General features: G+C 40.2%; 1 protein-coding gene across 2 annotated transcripts; it reads left to right on the top strand.

Moving 5' to 3' along the window:
• The first annotated feature begins 589 nt into the window (after positions 1–589).
• Positions 590–12,682, top strand: gstt1a (glutathione S-transferase theta 1a). Of its 2 annotated transcripts, XR_004552796.2 has the most exons (6): positions 590–717; positions 1,352–1,439; positions 1,944–2,100; positions 8,675–8,851; positions 12,116–12,368; positions 12,469–12,682. XR_004552796.2 is itself a non-coding variant. In XM_034091444.2 (5 exons), the coding sequence occupies exons 1-5, from the start codon at positions 612–614 to the stop codon at positions 12,314–12,316; spliced, it is 729 nt and encodes a 242-aa protein (XP_033947335.1). In that variant the 5' UTR covers positions 590–611; the 3' UTR covers positions 12,317–12,682. The 2 variants fall into 2 exon arrangements, 1 of the variants encoding a protein (XP_033947335.1); XM_034091444.2 differs by having other exon boundaries at positions 12,116–12,682.
• Positions 12,683–17,023: the final 4,341 nt, after the last annotated feature.

Raw genomic sequence — 17,023 nt, 5'->3', positions numbered from 1 at the left:
CTCTGATTTGAAATTCTGATTTAAAAACTGAAACATTGACTTTAATTAAAAGTATTATGTCAATAGATTTCACATAATTGTATTAGGTTAGTTGAAAGCAATCATATTAAGTTTAATACAAAATATTACAGGTTCAACTTGATATTATTACTTTCAACTACCCTAATTCAGTTGTGTGCAATTTGTTGACATAATACATTTAATTAAAGTCAACTTTACGATTCCCTCAGCCCTAGATCCCTTTCCCTTACCTAAGCCAAAGCCAGCCTCATCAAATGACAATAACATATTTTTATCTTTATCTTTTATCCATATGATTAGCTGTAAACTCATTACAAAGAGGACAATTATTTACAGACTAGGGGAACGGCAAGCAGATGTACAGATCACAAATGTGATAATCTCCATAATGTTTACAAAATGTTGAGCAAAGCGGAGGCCAAAGGTCGGACCGCTCAACCACAACGGCCTGCTTACTTTGAACTGTCGCCACCATTTAAAAATCAATGAGCCTCACAGCGAGGAGAGGCGGAGTTCCTGTCGGACGGAGGATAACAGGCGCGGTGGGAGAGGGCTGAACTCACAGCACAGCAGCCTCAGACTCTGACAGGATGGAGCTCTACCTCGACCTGCACTCCCAGCCCTGCCGCTCAGTCTTCCTGTTGGCCAAAGCTATCGGGATTCCCTTTGAGTTTAAGTTGGTGGAACTCTCTGCAGGTAATCTCACAGAAGAGACAGGGACGAGACTTTTTGATTGCATGCACTTCCATTTGTGTTCAAGTAGTTTATAGCTCTGACTTAAAATAGTTTATTCTATGATTTGTTAATATGCACAAAGTTCCCCTATGTTGAGTTTGCAGAGTTTAATGGCTTGACTTAGATAAAGGCACATTGTCGTGTTTGTATAGCCTTTTCTTTCTCTTTGTGTTTTTTTACTCTAACACTTTTTCATGTTGGGAGTTGAACATCCCGCAGGCCTTGAATTTGATCTGTAAGCACTAACATAAAAAACTCCTATTAGTTTACATTGCAACATCTCACCCAGACCTGTCGGCAGACTTCAATCTTTGCAGGCAAACAGAGAGCGGGATGTAGAGGGCCAAAGGTCAAAGCATCCAGACAAAACATTCCTCCGTCCCTGAGGTGATCGAGTATAACAGAGACGTGACAGGAAAAAAAAAAAAGAAGAAGGACAGAGCTGTTGGGAGGGTTTTTCATGTTTTTAATTTTACCCTTCTTCGCCAAATGGTGGAAGAACCCATGCATTCATGTATACTTTTTATATTTCTGGTTGAAATATTGAATTTATTCAAACACATCTGTGATTCTGATTTGTGTGTGTTTCTCTCAGGGCAACAGTACAGCGAGGAATTTGGAAAGATCAATGTCATGAGGAAGGTTCCCGTCATGAAGGATGGAAGCTTCGTTCTGACGGAAAGGTATAACAAAGACTTGGGTTAATGGTTGACTTCCTTTTAGATACCAATTTGTTTTCAAAGCCAGTATTAATGGCCACGTTTGATCCATCTTTTCATATTAAGACACCTGCAAGTAACTTATGATGGTTTAAAGATGTGTTTTGTTGAGTTTGTGATGTTAACATATTCAACAGGCACGCTTTATCTAATCATTACCTTAAAATCCCCAGAAGTGGAAATAGTGGACGAAGGACGAAGGAACTTCTGCACCGTCAACCTGATTGTTGAACGTAATTAATTAATTAAAGAGATTATTTAGTATAAACTTTAAAAAAGTTCTACTAATGTCAATAATTAGAGTTCCCGTGACAATTTCCTAGTTTTTGAAATTGAGATAACATTACTGTTACCTGGCCTTTTGATTACATTTCCAGGGCAGATCAAAAGCAATGAGATAAAACACTTTCACTATTTTAAAACATTCCTTGGTTCCTCATATTTTCTCCATGCTGTCTTGTGTTGCAGCGTGGCGATCCTGAAGTACATGCTGCAGAAACACTCGTCGTCATTGGCAGATCACTGGTACCCAGCTGACCTGCAGCAGCGTGCTCGTGTTAATGAATACCTGTCCTGGCAGCACATGAACCTCAGAGCTCACGGGTCCAAGGTCTTTCTGCTCAAGGTACGAGTCCCCGATCAACCCGGCGCTGTATCCTCACCTGAGCTGTTCAAACATCGCTTTGTTTATTTTGGGCCCTTCCGAGCAATGAAAAGTAATTATATAATGTTTGACTATCCTTATCTGACAATTAAAAGGTATATTTGAGTGTAGTTCATGTAGAAATAAATACTTACAAAGTGTTTAAATGTATGGACATTGTATGGGCAGTTTTTGATCATGCTTTAACAAGGCACATCTACAGTCATGCTAGGAGCCCTGTGAGTTGTTAAATGCTAACATCAGCATGCTAAAATGCTCAAAATTATAATGTTTATGTGTTGATTTTGAGCAGGCTATGATCTTTACAATGTTTTGATTTTGGACAAATTCATTTGAGACTTATAGTATAGTCCTATTGAAAGGACAACCTTTTAGCACTCTCCAGACCTTATGTAGGATCAATTATGAAGAGCAGTCAGGGGCTTGAGACAAAACTTTTTTTTTTATCCCATTTGATATGTGCTATGAATTACACATATGATGCGTGTCAATTTAAAGATAATTTTGCATGTCAGAAAAGTTACGGTTTGTCATAGTACATATACGTTTTGTCTAAAACTGCTCAGTAGAATAAAACTCTCGTCACACACATTATTCATCAACAGGCCGTGTCCCATAAAGCAGCACTTTTTCACTGCCACAATGAAAGTGGTAAATGATGTGGCGAGTATTTTAGATAATAAGCAGAGTTGTGCAGCTATATTTATTGACCTTTCAAAAGCGTTTGACACCGTCGATCATCACATTTTAAAGCAGAGGCTAGTCAGTATAGGCATGTCCAGCCATGCAGTAGGGTAGTTTCTAAACTACCTCTCTGAAAGGTCCCAATGTCTGAGTGGTTGAACATTGCAAATGGTGTTCCCCAAGGTTCTGTTTTAGGTCCACTTTTATTCTCCATCTACATCAACAGTTTAGGTGAAAATGTGGATGAAGCTACTTTACATTTTTATGCGGATGATACCGTGATGTACTGTGCAGGTCCCTCCATTAAGGAGGCTGGTGTTAAATTACAGGCTGTTTTTAACATTATCCAGACGCAGCTCTCTGAACTAAAGCTTCTTTTAAATGTGGATAAAACCAAGGTAATGCTCTTTTCTAAAGCTAAAAAGACACCAGAGCCTGTTTTAGATATTGTAACTACGCAAGGAATAAAACTTGAAGTGGTTACTTGTTACAAATACCTTGGTATCTGGCTTGATGATTGTCTCACTTTTAAACGTCATGTAAATAACCTGCTTAAAAAGCTGAGGGTTAGACTAGGTTTCTTTTTCAGAAACAAGTCCTGTTTCTCGCTTGAGGCCAGGAAAAGGCTAGTCACTGTGACCTTTTTACCTGTGCTGGACTATGGGGATTTGATGTATATGAATGCACCTGCCAATTGCCTGGTCAAGTTAGATGCTGCGTATCACAGTGCACTAAGATTTGAGACAAACTGTAAAGCATTAACCCATCACTGTACCCTGTATGCAAGGGCTGGTTTGCTTTCACTAACTGTACGGAGGCTCAGTCACTGGTACATTTGTATATACAAAGCCATGTTAGGGAAACTTCCATCTTATATCTGCTCCCTGATCTCATGGAAAATTGTAAGTGGCTACTGCCTGAGATCGAATGCTGTGGTTTTATTAAATGTGCCAACTGCTAGGACTGTCTTAGGGAAGCTCCTCTGTCTTGGAATAGTCTGCAAATTAAATGGAAACTGAACAATCTGGTGCCACTAAATGTTTTTAAAGCTCGGTTGGATGCTAGTCAATCGGAAGCTATTGGTACCTGTGTATGTGGATAATTATGTAAATGATGCTGTATGATGTCCTTTTGTTGTTCTATTTATGTTTTTATGTTTCATGTCGAACTACTTGAGCAGGTCTCCCTTGAAAAAGAGATCAATGATCTCAATGGGATTGATCTGTATAAATAAAGGTTTGAAATGAAATGAAAACTTGCAGGGTTGGAAAACTGAAACCAATGCGGATTGCTTGAACCTATTTTCTCAGATTTCCAGCAGAGGGCGACTGTAATGGCTGCAGAAAGATGGCAGATTGGATAGAAGTCTATGAGAAAATAGCCCTTCTTCTCACCTGATTTATTGCCGTATTTAAGATTTTTTTAAGTCTTCATCAGTATAGTATGAGGTAAAACATTTTTAATTATTGTCTCATTTACAGTAAAATTGGCAATAAAGCAGCTTATGCTTTTGGGCAGGGCTGCCGTGTGATTGACTGCATGTCATTGCCATGGTTTGGCTGTTGTTTTTTGAAAACAAAGTGATCTATTATGTGACTTTAGGATGTGTGAAAAATGGTGGTCTGTCCTTGACTTGAAGATGAAGTCCATTTGCCTATCCTTCTGGACAAAAATCTCTATTACTTTTTTGTAAAAGTCCTCCTCTTGTAGTTTCAAAAGTCGAATCATAAATCTAATTGATAGATTTATGATTAGAAAATTATAAAAGTAGGGGAGACATGTGGATATTATCCAGCTGAACAACACGTGCATTTATCTAACAGGTACATTTCCCACAGATCTTATTTCGAGCTATTTTCTAAAATCCTATGGAGAAGGGAGGGAAGCCATGCGCAGCTTACTTCCCGGTTTTAGGATGCGTCACTGCACCTCTCTCGTCTCCTCTTCACACACCACACTTTTCGCGGCACACGTACTTACAGCCAATCAGCTCTGAATTATGTGAGATGATGTATGGTGGGGATGGCAGCTCATTACATAGGAAAATACTCTGAGCATGCGCAGTGTAGTTTTTACAGTCACCATTCACTTAGACCAGGGGTCGACAACCTTTTTGACCAAAAGAGCCATTTTGCTCCCTTTTCCAACAATTTTTTTTGTCTGGAGCCACAAAACAGTGACTGTCACTACCCGATCTGCAGCTCTGCCCGATCTGCAGTGCGCATGTGCGAGATGGTCCGCCATATTGGACAACTCCGGACGGCAACCCAAGTAGGACACTTGACACAGTGGTTTTTTGACAAAACACAAAAAGAAAACTCGAGAAAGATTAGTTATTGTTATCACAATGTGACTTCACTATTATTTAACAACTCTTTTTATTGGGTTCTTTTATTTGGGGTTAAGTACATTGTCAGAATAAGTGAGAAATGGATTTAACTTCTGTTAGACAGCCATATGCCATACATTTTTGCATACATTCACAGTAAATATTTATTCAGTATGATAGCTGTCTAACAGAAGTTAAATTCATTTCTCACTTATTCTGACAATGTACTTAACCCCAAATAAAAGAACCCACGTGTTGGGCGCGCTCTCTTCTGACCATATTTGGAAGTACAGCTTCCTACAGCTTCAACCTCCACCGACTGGCTGCGGCTGCAGCTTGACCCTTCTCGAAATAAGCGCCATGGGACGGTACTCAAGATGGCGCAGACAAATCAACTTCCGGTGATACAGAGGAGCGAGGAAATGAAAATAATCGACCTGAGAACTTCTCTCTACATATCAAACATACCGGTAAACCAGTATCGTTTGCTGTGAAAGCATATAATTCTTAAATCCTGTGTTCCTCCGGTACTTTTCTTTTCTTTGATTTATCCATAGTTCGCTCATCGAGCCGGGGGTCAGGTTATTCGCCTCCAAGAAAAGGTGCTCGCGCGGGACCGTAGCAGGATGCGACGCATATTTTAGTTGACCTAATTAAAACCGTATTCTTTTTTATTTATGTGTCACAGTATCACCTCAAAATACAAGATACAAAACATTTTCAACAATGCAACAAAATATAAAAAGTCCTACAAATACTTTTATTTTATTTCCTTCTTATTTTTGTCTAAGCTCAATGGAGCCAGAGGAGAGGGCTTACCCATAGTTTCCACCGGGTCAGCCTGTGCCGTGTTACGGCTGCGCCTCGGTTTTGGTCCGACCTCCTCTAGCGTCATAACCAGAGTTGGGTGTAACGCGTTACTTTGTAACGCGTTACTGTAATAATATTACTTTGTCGGTAACGGAGTAGTGTAACGCGCTACTTTTATAATCCAGTAATCACACTACAGTTACTAACATTGCCCCGACACGCGTTACTTCGTTACTTTCTAAAATCAGTCATAATCAAACCTCAACAAACACCTGCAAAGAACACATGCTAGGTGAAGCTAACGCACATAGCTGTTGTTTATTTATATCACACACAAGTAGTTCTTCTTCTCTGTTTTCCGGTTGTTGCTTGTTTTGAATGACGAATACACACTACCGCTGCCTGCTGGTAAGGAGAGTTATTGCCACTCACGCATGCGCAGTTCGTACGTGCTCGGCTGAAGTCTGGCTCCAGTGCAACACATGGCCAACACGCAGGAGAACACGCTGACGCAACAGCGTGAGCAGAGATAGACTGCGCAAAATATACAGATAGCAGGAGACAGAGGACAGCCACGGTCAGATAGCAGGAGACAGAGGACAGCCACGGTCAGATAGCAGGAGACAGAGGACAGCCACGGTCAGATAGCAGGAGACAGAGGACAGCCATGGTCAGATAGGAAAACATTCAGGAGCTATCTGGATCAGTCTTATGCGACAATGGAAACTGAACTAAAGAGAACATTTGAAACTTTAGCAGTCTGCGTGATCTGCCTGTAGGGAGTGGCGGGCCGGCCCTGCGAGTAAAGTAACGAGTAAAGTAACTAATTACTTTATGTAGAGAGTAACGAAGTAGTGTAATATATTACTTTTTTTTAAAGTAATATGTAATATGTAATATATTACTTTTTTTTAGTAACGACCCCATCTCTGGTCATAACCCACCGGGCGCGTTTCAGAAGCATTTCAGAAGCATTTCAGAAAAGGAGCGTCTTGCCTGCCGGCTCGCAGTTTATGTTGATTTGGGCATATTTCCTGGACAGGCTACTTTGTACAGACAAAGTTCATAATAATAATAATAATAATATTCCAGTTATAAACGACATGAATCAAAGATGTGTTGCTGTATTTTAGTGGTAAAAAAATTATTCTATATATAATTTACACAGTGCCTGTAAACCGGAGGAGAACGCTGGCATTTCTCCTCCTACTTGAAAGACTTTGGAGGGATAGGGTCTGCAAAATGTGTTTGTGTGTGTGTATATATATATATATATATGCTATATATTCTCTGAACGTTCCACCTCCTGCCTGCCCGACATTACCTTACGGCTGCGTCGCGTAAAAAATAGGATTTATCCTAATTTTAGAGAAGCCCTGCGCCGAGACGCTTCTGGGACGCTTCTGGGCCGTAACACGCCGCGTGTGGTGGAATAGCACCCATTGACTAGAGTGGCAGCGATCTTTGCGAATGCCATAACGTGGCCGTAACGCGACACAGACGGACCCGGTGGAGATTAGGGGTCGAGAGCCGCGGGTTGCAGACCCCTGACTAACCCCTAGTTTCCACTGGGTCCGTCTGTGGCGTGTTACGGCTGAGCCGCGGTTTTGGTCCAGCCTCCTCCGGCGTCATACCCAACCGGGCGCGTTTCACGAGCGTTTCAGAAGCATTACAGAAGCGGAGCGTCGTGCATGCCGGCTCGCATTTCTTGTTGATTTGGGCATATTTCCTGGACATTTGTACTTCTACAAGATAGTAAGTAGGCTACGTGGTTAAATGGTTTATTTTTGTGTCTGTTTAAATCGTGTTTATTGTTGTTATTTCCTATTTTGTTGTGTTGTAGACTACAGATATAATTAATAATAATTGTAATAGTCCAGTTAAAAACAACATGAATCAAAAATGGGTTGCTGTATTTTAGTGGTAATAAAAATAATATTATTCTATATAATTTACACACAGTGCCTGTAAACCGAAGGAGAACACTGGCCTTTATTCTCCTACTGGAAAGACTACAGAGGAGGGATGGGGGGAGGAGAAGGAACCGGTTTTGGGGGGTGGGCCGAATGCTGTCACCGTTCCACTTCCTGCCCGACATTACCTTACGGCTGCGTCGCGTCGAAAAATAGACTTCAATGCTATTTCGAGCGGAGCCCAGCGGCAAGACGCTTCTGGGACGCTTCTGAGCCGTAACGCGGCGTGTCTGGTGGAATAGCACCCATTGACTAGATTGGCCGCGATCCTTGCGGACGCCGCGGCGCACCCGTAACTGGAAACTAGGGGTTAGACAGTGAGAGGGAGGGGGCGGGGCATGATCGGGTTTTGTCCCACATGGCTCAAAACAGCGCAATAGGCACACACTGTAGACACTAATTAGAAGAGCACAGACTAAAACAGCAAAGTACAGACGAATCAGAGGATTAAACATGATCTTAAAATATATTTTATAATTAATTGTTTTGCATTCTTTGTAATCCTTATTTGTAACACTTTCTGCTGACACTAGGTGAGGCTGTGCCACCTGCCCCTAATGACCAGTCACCACTGTTCATGGCACATTTTAAACAGGATCAAACTATTTTTCTTTCGCCGTTGCCTACCATACTTATCTTTTCTAAAATGAGGTTCCATGTTGGTCCAATGGAAATGGGCAGGACTTCCCCTCTCTATGGACTGCTTCCGTTCTTACCAAAGTCTCATTGGTCTTCACAGACTGTGTTTCCTGTCATCATGGGCTCCGAGGTCCCGAAGGAGAAGATGGACACTGCTGTGCAGGATCTGAATCAGTCGCTCCAAATGCTGGAGGACAAGTTCCTGCAGAATAAACCGTTCATAGTTGGCGACAAAATCTCTGTGGCCGATCTGGTGGCGATAGTTGAGATCATACAGGTAATACCACTTTTGTTTGTAATACAATGTACTACTTGCAAATAAAGGTAAGTCTTACTACTCCTGCTACTAATGCTAGAGATGTGATGGTTTTATTATGATTTCACAGGAAATTCCTTTTATTCTTGTGGAAATAAATGAAAATGTTTCATCGCTTTATGCACAATAATATGATAATGATAACCGTGGGACTTTAACACTAGAACCGCCAACGGGTAAATTTTACCCGCAGCTGTTTTTTTATTGTATGTAACTTTTTTTCAATAAAATATTAACGTCTCCCAGTCCGTGACTTTTCCTGAAAGTGTGTTATGTAACACCCTGTGTTGTTAAAAATGGTCAATATGAAGTCAGATTGAAAAAATCGCTAAAAAAATTGATATTTATACATATTTCCGCCAGCGGGTAATATTTACCTCATAGAAATGCAGCGCTCCTCGCGCTATTGATTTTGCGATCAAAATACTACGGAGGGAAGATATTTTCATTTGGAGGGGAAGCTCGCGAGTGTGTGTGTATGTGTATACGTGTGTGTGTTTGTGTATTTTTGCGTTTGTGTGTATTGTGTTTGTTTCCCAGAGAAAACCCTCACGAGAAACACCGGCTGTTGTTGTGCCTGCTGCTGCCTGCTGTCAAGTTACTCCGTTCTCCGCTTGTAATTATGCCGAAGCTTCAAAGTTATATTTATCATCTGAATTTGCCGAAACAAGTTTAATATTCTGAAAGCCAAGACTTTTTTTAATTTAAATCAGATGAAAACAAACTGTAACGGACCCTGTCGTGTTATCTATGATTACTTTACTCTTACGTTCATAATTTCAGCCGGAGGGAGAGGGGGCGGCGCTGCTGGAAGAGCAGATTGCGAGTGAGAGGTGCCTGTCTTCGTCCCTTTACAAGCTTCAAAAATGTATTTATCGTGTGATTTTGGAAATAAAAGTTTCATATTCTGAAAGCCAAGACTTTGTTTGTTTAAAATCAAACAAAACACCCGAACCCTGAAAAAAATAGTTGTTTACGTAAATCCACGTTTACTCTGAAATGAGCCGTTGCGACTTCCGACTGATTTTGATAGAGCGGGTCACATAATATGAAAAACTGAGAGTCCACAGATTATATTGGTATACATATCATCCCTGTGCGATCAAAACTCACCGTTCTGTATTGTACATTGTACCTTGGAAATCAATAGCGGGTAAACTTTACCCGTTGGCGGATATAGGTATACAGCGACCTCTGGCGGTTCTAGTGTTTAACAAGGGTGTTTTGGCATACAAACACATGTGACTATTGTTTTTGAAAGAAATGTGATGCAGATCTTTAAAGGGCACAAATGTTACCCATAAAGTTCATGAGATCAAGAGGAGCACTAATCAGTAACAATGTTTGCAAAGTTTAAATTGCATAATTAGATATGTGGGATCAAGTGTTTTACCTCCAGAGAATAAGTGATACAAATATTACAATCTGGAGACTTCTTCCACCACTGTCTTCGAGATTAGATCGGGATTTCTCTGATATAGATCACATTTATCTTTTGCTTTCTTTAGGCCAGGGGTGCCCAACCAGTCGATCGCGATCGACCGGGAGATTCCCAGTCGATCGCGAGATGTATCTAAAAATAGAACAACACTATTCTGTTTCATCGTTATTGTCCTATACATAACATCTTCCTGTGCCAGAATAATGCACTTGGACGCATCAAAGCTTTGTGATTGGCCAGCGTGACCCAATGTGTCGGGGCGTGGCTGGTGGGCAGTAGTTCGCTGACGTTGTCCGTGGCAACAGGAGTGACAGTCCGCACACACAAGACCGCAATTATGGCAGAAGCAAAAAAGCCCAAAATATATAATTTTCACTCCATTTTTGTATTTATTCCAATTCAAAGTCCATCTGTCTCATCTGCAATGTGAGCGTGGCTTTATCGAAGAAGGGTAATTTAGGAGCGGCATTTCAAAACAGTGCACAAACGCTACGAGACGGAATTCCCTCCTAATTCTGGCCTACGCTCCCAAAAGGGGAGGGGCCTGAAAGGACAGCTAAATGCACAGCAGTCCATTTTCACCAGGCCCAACAACAAGAGCAAGGCTGCTACCATAGCATCTTATCGTGTCAGTCACGTTCTTGCGAAACACATCAAGTCTTTCAAAGACGGCGAAGTTGTGAAAGACACATTCCTGGAGGCTGCGACGTGCTTTTTGGGGACAGTAAAAATAACAGTAGCATTTCAACAGGTTTTTGATATAATAAAAACTCAAGTTAGATACCGTTATTAATCAGCTGTAAGTTTTTCATTATAATTATTGCACAAAATGGTATAAGAATGCAAACATTAAGATCTGTTCTGTTTACATTGATTATAGTCTATTATCAATTCAGGTTAAGAAACTATAGTGTTGCTTGCATCCTATTTTAAAGGCATTTCTTTTTATACTCTACTAAAATGCAACAAACATGTTTGATTCTATTAATTGTGTTTTTTTTATTGCACTTTGGCATGCCAAAGTAACTAATACTAATAGTATAGTACTATACAATAGTATATATATTATATAGTATAGTATTTAACTAATTTATACTTTTGTAGCAACACTATTTTTATATAATGGCAAAGAAAGGGTTGAGAGTCTTTTCTTTTTTTCCTGTGTCATATGTGGCAGCACTGTTCAATGTTTCTTGAAAACATTACCCACTGTAGTATGTGACGTGTGAATAAACTCCAACTCTGTATCAACAACACTGTTGTGTAACTTCAGTTGAATACTTGTATGTGTGTAGAGTAGAAAGAGGTAAGATAAAGCATCTGCAGTATTTTATGAAGTATTAATCGTACAAAGGTCAGTTTTATACAAGTAGAAGTGTGTATTTACCTGGTAGTAGGCTGTACTACGCCTCTCTATTTGGACTGGTAGATCTCGGCAGACTGGCAACTTTAAACGTAGCTCTCGGTTCACAAAAGGTTGGGCACCCCTGCTTTAGGCAATACAGTTGCCCATACACAGAGTTTAAGTGGGTGCGCGTAAATATCGAGCCCTGAAATATTATGAAGGAAAATGTGCGTTTCAGCAGGATTGGTACAGCCCAGAATCAACATCCCTTAGGGAGCTCTGGATAAATCATGATGGAATATTTAAGAATTATAAAAAAAAAAAAATCTATTTATCTGTGTCAGAATAACATTTTGACGACCCTGTCTGCATGCAAGGCAGTTTAACATTTCATGTACATGTTATTGAAATGTGGTGAGCTTTGCCGTGTGTTTCACAGCCTGTTGCCACCGGCCTGGATGTGTTTGAAGGCCGGCAGAAGCTGACCGCCTGGAGGGATCGAGTGAAGAAGGCTCTCGGTGAAAAGTTGTTTGCGGAAGCTCACGAGGTGATCATGAAGGTGGGCAGCCTGCCACAGCAGATGCAGAACAACAGCAACCTGGAGATGCTCAAACCAAAGTTTCAGAAGCTTTTCAGCTGAGTACAAAAGGATAGAGGATGACTGGCACTGATCTAAACAAATATTTCATTGTGTGAGTTTTTTCCTTGCAGAATTTGAGAACATGAAGTAGTGTAAAACTGTTCAACTGTTTAGAAAACTCTGTGAAAATTATTTCATTTTTTTTCCTGCAGAACATTTGGTTTACCAACAGAATTTTCTTTCATGCTATAAACTTGAAGGACATCTATACATTTGAAAGAAAACTGGAAAAATTCACCAGGAAAAAACAAGAACAATCTATTTTAACAACTCATTGTGTATCAATCATTATGAGTGAATGCATATTCATGATCCCTTCACCACAAATACTTATTTTCCACCATCATTGCAAATAAATTCTTTAAGAATCAGACAATGTGATTTTCTGGATTTTTTTTTTCTTCTCATTTTGTCTCTCATAGTTGAGGTATACCTATGATGACAATTACAGGCCTCTCTCATCTTTTTAAGTGGGAGAACTTGCACAATTGGTGGCTGACTAAATACTTTTTGCCCCACTGTATGTACTAACTGCTATTTATTGTTTAATTTTAATTGATTATGTTCACTTCAAACCAACGTTTAATTATTTTAATGCCTGAACCCATTGATGCTGTTACTAAAAATAATTCCCAATTTAGTGTAGATAAATATTTATTCTCACAGAATAACGGTATCTGACATTACAATAAAAAAGGTACAGATTAACAAGTATTACCATGTTCCACCCTCAATTTATAGCAGATTATTTAGCATCTGGAGATGCTAAATAATGTGATGTGATGGTTTAACAGGTAATAAAGGCAATTTGTAAGCAGGTTAGTTAGCCTAGCTAGCTGCTAACCTAGTTTACCCGGTGCTAGCTCAGTAAGCTAACTATCACTGGTGGTAAACGTTGAAATACTCCTGTAAATATATTGCTTTATTTTAATGTTATAATAGTTTTATTTGTTGGTCTTTTTCTTACAATTGATCTTCTTTTACCATTGTAATCCTGCTCCACACGACCTCTCTTTAAATCTGCTCAGCTCTCCACTTTAATAAAGTATTTGTCATATTTGATTTTATATTTCACAGAATTATATTTTGTGTAAATATTGTCGTCATTTTACAATGTGTTACAATAGTCTTTAAAATAGTAGCTTTTACAATAGTACTTCTTTTTGTGTGTTTGTATGCAGCATTTATATTGTAAATATTGCTTTATTTTAATGTTATAATAATTGTATTTGTTGGTCTTTTTCTTACAATTGATCTTATTTTTACTGCGTTAATCCTGTGTGTTTGTGTGCAGCATTTAAAGCAAAGCTTATTCCTCTCAACCTAACCATATTCTGTATCAAATTAGCCTAGCTAGCTGCTAACCTAGCTAATCCAGTGCTAGCTCAGTAAACCAGCTGTCACTGGTGGTAAAGGTTGAAGTACTCCTGTAAATATTGCTTTAATTTAATGTTATAATAGTTTTATTTGTTGATTTTTTTTCTAACAATTGATCTTCTTTTACTGTGTTAATCCTGTGTGTTTGTAGTTACCAGCATTTAAAGCTTATTCCTCTCAACATAACCATATTCTGTATCTAGTTAGCCTAGCTAGCTGCTAACCTAGCTAATCCGGTGCTAGCTAAATAAACTAGCTGTCAGTAACGGTTGGTGTCCTTGAGGAAAACGACAGCTTTAGACAGAAACCCTTCGGTGCTCCTCTTCCACAGGTAACCATACCATGATGTTTAACATGCTATAGTGGTGTTGATGTTACCATGCTTTCCTGCTCCTGGCCCCGGGCCTCAGGGCTCGCGCTGCCCTCTCTCCCGGAGCCGGGCTCTCTCTCCCCGGCCAGCTGCGGTTCAACAGGTTTAACCCGCCCGACCCCCAGCACCAGAGGGGTCCCCACCTGCAGGGCATCTGGGGCTCCACTGGCTTAGAAGAAGCCATGATGTCCAACACACAGACAGTGTTTGTTTGTTTGTTTGTTTGATTGATTGATTGATTGATTGATTGATAGGTAGATAGATAGATGCTTTATTGATCCCAATTTGAGACATGTTAACGTTGCAGCAGCATAACAAAGGCAATGTACATAAGAGAAACTAAGACACAGAAATAAACAGTCCAATATATTTCAGGAATAGAAATAAAATAGCATTAAAAAGTTAAAGATAAAACATTAAAAATAGATATTCATGTGGAAATACACATTTCTAGTAACAAATATAATGCAGGATATTATTGTGCAAGAATGGATTATTCAATATTAAATAGAAAATGAATGTAAAATGTCCAGTGGGATTTTAAATCCAGTTAAGATTAGTCAATTCTGAAAAACATATATGTAGCCTACTTGCAGTTGTGTTTACACCAAGCGTCAAACTCTGGGGAAGAGCCGGGAAGCCTATAAGGAAATGCCATACACTGCAGTTCATCTAGTGGCCGGTTGTAGGAGACTGCAGAAGGGAGCAATTTCCATTAACTCCCATGTTAAAAGGCCCACATTTAGAGCAGAAATAAACATGTTTCCATTGTGGTCCAAAAAAACAATATTCTCTGTATAGCCTAGTTAGATTCCCCCTTCATGACAACTGTGATGGGGGTGAATTTTGTCACAACTAATTTGTTTAAGTTATATTTAAAGCCTTAACCTGTTAAACCCCAAGCCTGTTTTTCAGGTCTCAGGCTCGAAAATGCCATTTCCAGAACAAATGACCATAACTAAACTTCTAAAAGGGAAAAATTAATAATCTTTTTTCTCAAAGTAATGATACACCTGTGAGTTGGATGTAGAAAAGTCAGAATCAATATAGATGTCGAAGGGGAATTTCCACATACACACCAACGTCACCATTGCGAAATGAGAGCTCTGAAATCTGAAAACTTGTAGTTCCGCAACCCGACCCGACCCGTCAGCACAAGATCCGCAACCCGAACCCGCATATATATGAGCAGTGAAAACGTGCAATTATTAACACACGCAGTTGCATATTTGTCTCAAAAAGCGTCGGATGTTGGTTATTTTCTCCATCTAGGATGACACCAAAAGCCTCCCAGACGTTGGATTTCGCTCTTGAGGAAGTGTTATTGAAAATGCTGTATTCTCCGAGCTTCGCCTTCACCTCAGCCATTTCGAATGTGGCGCGCTCAGCAGCAGATTGATGCGCTGCAGAGGTTATGATTATGCGCGGTCCCGCGGGGGAGAGGTCTGAGGATTTAAACATTAAACTAAATTATAATTGTTTTAATATATTTATTATGCAACACCCGCGACCCGACCCGCATCATCTTTGTTTTACCCAGAATCGAACCTGGAAATCACTTTTTTTGTGGGTCACCCGTCGGGTACCCTGATCAGAGCACAGTGGGCTCATAGGCAGGAGCTCCAACAAGGCGTGTAGGACAGAGAGTGAATACACAGACTATACAGAGATGCTGTATGAGAAAACCAATGTGATTTTGGAACATTGAACAATGTAAATCTATTCTAGTAGACCTCAACAATGGAATTATGATCAGTAGAAATGGCCAAGACATGGGACCTTTAAAGTTATGCATACATTAGGGCGAGGTCATATTGAGTGACAGGTCTGTCCAGTGACTGCTGCTGTCAGCTTCCTGTCTCTCTGCTAGCAGCTCTGTGATGCTACAGGGACTCAGCCTGCTCTGCTCATTCGGGGAACACAACTTGAACTCGGCCGTGTTTGTTGTGCTGGTGCCTTGTGGACTATTCTTCATGCTTATATGGGACTATTGTGACTCGCTCTGCGGTTAAAACAGATGGTGTGTGACGGTGACCATCCCAGAAGAAGAACGTGCAGCAGTTAAAGATCTTGACATGGCTTTAAGTTCACCGCATATGGAGAGAACTCTGAACTTGAATGAGTCAGATGTGACACACCACTCTACTCCTAGAGTTCTCTCCATATGCGGTGAACTTAAAGCCATGTCAAGATCTTTAACTGCTGCACGTTCTTCTTCTGGGGTGGTCGCCGTCACATTCTCATTGTTAGAAACAAACTTGTGGAGTCTTAACTGTTGCTTTTCGAAGAAGAAGAAGTGAAGGTGTTTGAGTCAAAGAGATAACCTGCTTCAGGCCAATCATTATTTTCTCCTTCTGGAACCTTTCCATCCAGGAGACTTGAGGCTCTGATGATGACAAACTTAGAAATCTCTGCACACAGATCCACTCTTCGACACGTGTCCTGGTCTGCAGTTGAGATTGTACGCAGATCCTCATAAACATGTTGGACATCTTCCGACAAACTTGTGACATCATGAATTATGTCATGAAGCAAATCTTCAGATAAAGACTCTGTTGTTTGAGATAATGGCCGCTTAGCCGTTTTCACTTGTGTTCTCCATTTCTCATAATTGTAGTGTTGTTTTGTAGGAGCGTTTTCATTTGTTCTTCTTGCATTTCTCTACCCTTTTCTGTAGGAGTTTTAGTTCTTTGACTTCTTCTTAGCTGCTGTGCTTCAGTGTTATCCACAGCTTCGTCTTGGGACTCTGCACTTTCCCTAACCTGAATTGTAGGCTCACTAGACTTAGACATTAGTAATCACTACTTTAAAGTGACTCGCTTTTATAAACAGCAAAATGCAGTTAAACCTTTTAAGAGATGTTTCAGATAAAAAAACTTCCCCAAGAATTTCATCACGGGGGTTCCTGCATTCAATATTCCTCTGGAATTTCTATAGGCACCAGGGTGATTGTTTCTTCC

Source organism: Pseudochaenichthys georgianus, chromosome 9 (assembly GCF_902827115.2).
Source record: "Pseudochaenichthys georgianus chromosome 9, fPseGeo1.2, whole genome shotgun sequence".
Classification (NCBI taxonomy): domain Eukaryota; kingdom Metazoa; phylum Chordata; class Actinopteri; order Perciformes; family Channichthyidae; genus Pseudochaenichthys; species Pseudochaenichthys georgianus.
The sequence above is the reverse complement of the archived record's forward strand: the minus strand, read 5'-3'. Positions and strand labels throughout refer to the sequence as shown.

Coding starts and splice junctions, on each gene's coding strand:
- gstt1a (XM_034091444.2), top strand. CDS start 612: ATGGAGCTCTACCTCGACCTGCACTCCCAGCCCTGCCGCTCAGTCTTC. Junction 718..1,351: donor GTTGGTGGAACTCTCTGCAG/GTAATCTCACAG, acceptor TGTTTCTCTCAG/GGCAACAGTACAGCGAGGAA. Junction 2,101..8,674: donor CCAAGGTCTTTCTGCTCAAG/GTACGAGTCCCC, acceptor TGGTCTTCACAG/ACTGTGTTTCCTGTCATCAT.